The 6,749-nt window shown below is 38.9% G+C and overlaps 1 protein-coding gene across 1 annotated transcript in view; it reads right to left on the bottom strand.

Annotated features, from left to right (window-relative positions):
* Positions 1-1,168: 1,168 nt before the first annotated feature.
* Positions 1,169-6,749, bottom strand: part of DEPDC1B (DEP domain containing 1B) — a 46,624-nt gene continuing 41,043 nt past the window's right edge. Inside the window, exon 11 of the mRNA XM_007429286.3 lies at positions 1,169-5,024. Coding sequence (XP_007429348.2) covers positions 4,866-5,024 — 159 coding nt within the window. The 3' untranslated portion in view covers positions 1,169-4,865. The remainder of the gene's footprint in view (positions 5,025-6,749) is intronic.

Below are 6,749 nucleotides of genomic sequence, written 5' to 3'. Positions count from 1 at the left end.
CATCCGAAATCCAGGCCTGAAATCTGACTGAAAAGGGTCCAGATAATCTGTTTCCTCCAGGAACCTCTGGAGCTGCAATGCCACCACCTTCCCTAAAAAGGGGAGGTGGGAGACTGGACAAAATTGTCCAATATGGTGGGATCCAGTAATGGTTTCTTGAGGAGGTGATGCACCAGCACCTCTTTAAAAGCAGCTGGGAACACTCCCTCCCTCAAGGATGAATTCACCATCACCTGGACCCACCCACATGTCACCTCCCAAGTAGCCTGATTGGATTGCCTCAAGCCCCTGCAAGTGCCATTTATTTATTTAGTTTAATCTGTAAACCAGTCAGGCCTTTCTTCTGAAGTTCAAGGCAATGTAATTAGCACTGTAGGAAAGGCTAGGATAAAAGAATGTGAGTAGCCCAAAGTTGTTGTTGTTCAGTTAAGTCGTGTCCAACTCTTCGTGACCCCATGAACCATATCGCACCAGGCCTTCCTGTCCTTCACTGCCTCCCTGAGTTTGCTCAGTTTCATGCTCATTGCTTCAGTGATGCTATCTAACCATCTCATCCTCTGCCATCCAAGTCAAGAGCTTTAATCTCTATTCCACAATGGCTCTCAATTAATATTTAGTCCAAATAATAAGTGAAGATGTTTCTCTATAAGCTGTTCAGTATGTGGTGGCCTTCCAGAAGTAAAAGTCAATACCATAACATATACACGTGCTCACTGTGCCCTTGTATATAAGTCAAATTGGGATTTGTTGGGAAGAAGCAGCAGTATTTTATTAGAATTTCAGGAACAGTAGGTGGAATGGATAAGGACAAACCTGAAGGACTCTATTGAGGCAATTATCTTAGGAGCTGCTCATGAAATTTCTTCATTAAATTACTACACTTTAAAAACATAATTAGCTAGTTCTTACACCTCCTTTAAAACTCAAGTCATAAGAATGCTTACTTGGAAGTAAACACTGAATTCAAATGGATTTGTTTCTTTGTACTTACCCCTGTGAATACTGTATACCTGGTTCTTACACTATATTATGCTTTGGTTAGAGGAGTCAACTACCCAAATGTGTTTAGCAAGGCATTTTCCCTTATTATGGAAGTTATTGTTTATACTGGACAAAAATCTTATATAAAGCAAAGATCTTAAAAACAACATTTTATTTTCTGAAATTCTTTAGATGTGCAGTAGATTTGGGGGACACCCCATACATACATTAGCTAGCCCATTATGTACAACAGTGAAATTCATATGACAATCCAGTGTCTTGTGTTTTGTTATGCTCCATTTTTAAATAATGCTTATTTTTCACACACATGCACATTTAGAATATGTAAAAAATGGATGGCAACTTTTGGATGAATGGCAGCCATACTTAACAGTTTTGGGAGCAGCAGATAGGGTGCTAGAATGAAGTGGTGGGGCTACATCACGCAGATGAGCAGGGCAAGAATTTCCAGTTTTCTCCTGTGGTTGCAAGGGGAAATTCTTTGTTTTTAAAACTATGGTAAGCTGAATGAATATTTGATTCAGACATTCATTATGAAGGCGATTTGAGTCAACTCCCCTTTTCAAATCAAATCTTCAGTTCCACATGTTAAATTGAATGGGGTGTCTTTGAATGCATATGCTTTTTTGTGTGTGCATACATAAATGCACATTTTGACAAATTGAATCAACAATTCAAAGTGAAAATCAGGAAGGCAATAGCTTTGAGAATCATTGTTTTAAATGTTGACCATTTTGACTCGGTCTTACTGGGACTGAGCAGCAGTCGTGGTTTTATAAATTCAGCTCCTGCAATCCTAAATTACAGAATTTTGGCAAACTCTGAATCTGGTGCAACAACTGGGAAGGCCATATAAAATTATTCTACAGCTTAAGCTATGAGATTTCAACTTCTGCCTGAGGAAATACCCCCAGCAGTTTGTTCACTTGTTAAAAGACTCTAACTTTCCTCTCTATTTCTGAATTAAGCTGTGGTGACAAGGTAAGTTTGACACAACTGGGTTTGGAGGTAGGGTGGGTTTTTAGGTGCTGTGCTATCATGGCAAAGATGTAAAACCTATGCACCCATCCCTTCCCAAAGCCTGGGGTCTATGTCCCCACAGTCCATTCAAAAATTGCTATTGAAATGTGATTTTTAATATTACAGAAAGGGAACATTATTATATACTTAGGAATCATACTAAGATTATTCTAAGCTGTCCTTTAGGTTCCTAGTTGGGCGTGTCTCAACAAAGGCATAAACTAGAAGGAATATCTTTAGCACCTACAATAGACTCTTTTCAAGTAGACTATTTCTCATTTCAAAAATTATACCCAGGATTAAATAACAACTGCATAAAGCAGTGTCTCTGAATAAAGCGTATACAGTGTGAATAAACCATATACCCATCTTGCAAGCATGTGAGACATGATCACTGGTCTGTCTTTCTTTCTTTCTTTCTTTCTTTCTTTCTTTCTTTCTTTCTTTCTTTCTTTCTTTCTTTCTTTCTTTCTTTCTTTCTTTCTTTCTTTCTATCTTTCTTTCTTTCTTTCTTTCTTTCTTTCTTTCTTTCTTTCTTTCTCCTTTAGATACAGCCAGAATGCTTCCCGGAAGTCAGTCTGGTATTGTGTAAGTATCACATAGGTAATGTAATAAAAGGCTTCATCCTGCAAAGTTCCTTTCTGAAATTCTTACTCAGGGATCTGACTAAGAATGTATACAATTTGCTCCTTGTTAAGATCAATGGTATAAAGCTTTAGCTAGTCAATCCAGTGCTGCAGGTTCATTCAAGTAGATAACACATGTTGTCTTCTAAAATTCAGTGCCACCTACATGTGCAGTTTATCCTTTCATGAAGATAATTTTTTCATATCCTCCCATGACAGGCACAGTAGTCATTGTTACCCAGTGAACTGCATTAGACAATCACATCTGAAGTTAACAAACAAAAATATGAAGGATTTTTCCTATACACATAGCCCCATCACCTAAATGGCAATTAAATCTTGAAGTCTCTAAGTAACTTGTTCATTTTGTCCAAACTGGAAACTATGGTGAAAAATATTAGAATCTTAAAAATATGAAAATTAGTTTAATAGTCAGAAGGAACTAGTAAGCATAGATCTTTATTATACCAGCCACCACCAGTAACTTTATACAGGCCACTTTGGTTTGTTCAAGAAATCATGATCAAATAAACCATCTTGTGTGATGCATAAACTCAGCTACTATCAGATTCACTCAAGCACAAGAAAGGCAAGGTACAAATATCTTTAAATCTTTGTGCTGGGATAGTTTAGGAAATAGGCTGAAAAAGGGAGATGAAGTGCTCACCTCTGAGACTATAACATCACCTTCTCCTGAGGCAGGGAGAGAAAATGTTAAAACTAGAGGGAAATAGGAATAATAGGAGTCTTGCAGGAAATGGGTGGGATCACAAAACATATTAGGCCATGACTGGTCTAAAGTATGGCTCACTGACTACGTCACAATGGTCGGGTTTATACATAAAGCAAATCCATGATGATTGCTTACAAAGTACAATACCATAGATATTCTCAGCAAGCCAAGATTGCAGCAAAATGATAACGTCCGTATGGTGACATCTTGACATAAACTCCCTCCTTAAGTACTTGCATCTCAATGTTTGATGCAAGTACGTAAATTGCAGCTTTTGTTTCATCATTGATTCCCTATGTGGGCTTATATATAGATTGCATTCACACTATACTGCATACCAAGACACTCTTTCTTCCAGTAAATGTTGTGAGCTGGCAGCTCGATCGATCATTCAGTCTCCATATTTACAGCCCTCTCAGCTGGCACAAAGGAGGCTGGTACTTCCCTTTTCACTGCCTAGCATTCTCCTCTCTGCCCCAAATGAGAGTAAAAAAGATTGGTGGTGGTGCACTCAGCACAATAAAGACCTCTACCCCATCCTGCTTCTCTTTCACACACCTGTGTGTGCACGTGTATGTATGTATGTATGTATGTATGAAAGCTAAAATGAGCAAATAGATGCAATCTTTATGTGGCCTTTTTGGAACTGTATTGCTTGTAGAGAAAAAAAAGTTTAACCCTCTAACCCTCTCTTTGGGTGATGTAGCTGATTCGGGAGGGGGGATCCAAAACAACACTAAGTCTGGGGCCAAATGCAACCTCAGCATTGGTTGGTTCATTTGACCAGTCCTCTTATTAGGGTGGCAAACTATATTTCCCACGGCCAGTTAAAGGAGTTTAGTGAACAGAGCCATTCTGTGAACTCAGCCCAGATTCTGCACCTCTCCCCAAATGCTCTGAGGATCTCAGGGTAACCTCAGACTTCAACAGAAGGAATAGAAATGTACTACTTACTCTCCTCTCTAGAGACTGTCATGGGGTTCACAAATTCCTCTAAGCCAAGGTTTGTTTTAAACTTAGTTTACTGTGCAAGCCGTAGCAACCTATTTCACCCATCACACTGAGTCTGAACTTGCCCAGTCACTAGGATAATACTAGAATGCCTCCGGTGGTTTTGTTATTATACTAATAACAACTCATGTTCAGTTTGGATGATACTAGAAACAAAGACTTATTAGAGACTTCTTGATTTAACTGTGACTTGTATAAGCAAAAGAACTCTTCCTATTTCGGTCTAATCTCTCATACGCAATGATGTGATCATCTGAATCAGTTCACTATTTCCTAACCTTGACTTAAACAACATAAAGAAAATTTTAAAAACACCAAAAGATTTTCTGCAAAATACTGATAATGGCTCAGCCTAGCAGTGTTCCGCCTTGATTTTCCTCTTTGTTAAACATGTTTCAGCACCTACATGGAATTTCAGATGTTCCAAAGGTATAATTCTGAAATAATTACAGAGATTCAGCTTGTTCACAGTCTTACATGCGAAAGCTTCTTGTTCTTTGAAATGGCGGGAAAGGCCTTTTAAATGCCCACATCAACAGTGGTTTCTGTTTATTTTTTTCTGGAAAAAGAACTGCTTCACTTTCAGGAGTAGGAAAGCGTTCCTTATATACATCAGGATAAGCTTTCTGAAACTGAAAAGGAATACTCTATGTTAAGGAATTTTAGTTTGTTCACTAAAAGCAGGCATATATACAATTCTGACTTTTCGCTATAAGAAAAAAATATTTGACATATATTTCATAAAAGATTATGGCACAGCATATAGTACTTAAGTTATGCTTTGCTTTTGTTATCTCCACAGCACGAATATACAACATTAATCATAGAGACCTATTTTTGTTCTGAAACATAGAAATACTGCAATTATTTCATTACTATAAATTCAACCAAAACGATTAAGCCATGATGAGACAATATAATTTAAAATAACCATTTTTTTAAACACTAAAACATGACAATTTTACTAATCAAGTCCATATTTAGGGGCTCCTACCTTACATTTAAGAATATCTTTGGTTCTTTGATGGGAATTTTACAAACTTTTGTAAGCTACAAGCATCTGTCATATGACTGTAATATTTACAAATCCAGTAAACATTCTAGAAGAAAAAAATGATTTATATTTAAGTAGTAAGGAAGACCCTAAGAGCCACCAGATTCAAAAGGAGACTCTCTTATAGATACATCTGCATTGCTATCGATATTGTTGAAAACTCAAAGGAATAATGGGGTAATTTCTGATTCCATTCAAGAAGGTTCAGACATGGCAAGCCTCAACAGATGTCAAGGTCCTATGTTGTATTATGCATTAAATGGGAAAAATGTTTTTAATGTACTTAAGGCTTTGCAGTTAAGTTGAGTTTTAGTTGAATTCCTGAAGGTTACCTCGCCTTTGAATCAGGTTGTCTACATGTGCACTGGGTATTTGTAGAGAGGGATTGTAAGATTCTAGAGAGGCAAGATTCCAGATCTCTCTTGATTAGGCCCAGAGTTAAGTTTATCAAATCTACCTCCGTTGCTTTGAAAGTATTTGTGTTTTATATACATATGGTTTCTGGGTAGCACCTGACACAATGGAAATATTTACATCTGGCATAAATCCCAGCTATAGACTATAGCGTTTGTAGTCTCAGTGCTACAAATACTTGCAGAGGTATGTGAAAATAACTGATAAATTGCAGGATCAGAATTAAAGATTTATTCAACATATATTTGCCCAGGGAGCGTTCTTACCCAGTTATCTGGGAACGGTTTGATCCTGTTGTCCCTGAGGAAGTGGACAGGGCCCTCAAGGCTGTCAGTGCAACTACCTGTGGTTTAGATCCTTGTCCCTCCTGGCTAGTTAAAGCTACCAAGGAGGTGACCTTAGGGTGGGTTCTGGCGGTGGTCAATTCATCCTTGCAGGAGGGGGTGTTCCCAAAGCCTTTCAAAGAGGCTTTGGTCCGTCCACTCCTCAAGAAACTGTCGCTAGACCCCACCCTTCTGGACAATTTTCGTCCAGTCTCCCACCTCCCCTTTTTAGGGAAGGTGGTGGAAAAGGTGGTCGCGCGACAGCTTCAGGATCCTGGAGGAAACGGATGGGGTTAGTTAGGATGGGGGGAGTTCATCCATCCTTGCTCTTCTTGACCTCTCAGTGGCTTTCGATACCATCGACCATGGTATCCTTTTGGGTGGGCTGCAGGAGTTGGGGCTGGGTGGCACAGCGTTGTGCTGGCTCAGTTCCTTTCTCCAAGGCCGAACCCAATTGGTGTTGATAGGGAGCGAGAGGTCCAGCCCCTACTTTGTGGGGTGCCTCAGGGTTCGGTGCTTTCACCGCTCCTATTTAACATCTACATGAAACCGTTGGGTGAAATCAT

The sequence above is a fragment of the Python bivittatus genome, unplaced genomic scaffold, assembly GCF_059951505.1.
Source record: "Python bivittatus isolate LINGU-HERP-01145 unplaced genomic scaffold, Pbiv_v1 ctg000570_np1212, whole genome shotgun sequence".
Classification (NCBI taxonomy): Eukaryota; Metazoa; Chordata; class Lepidosauria; order Squamata; family Pythonidae; genus Python; species Python bivittatus.
This window is presented reverse-complemented; position numbering and strand designations above follow the sequence as displayed.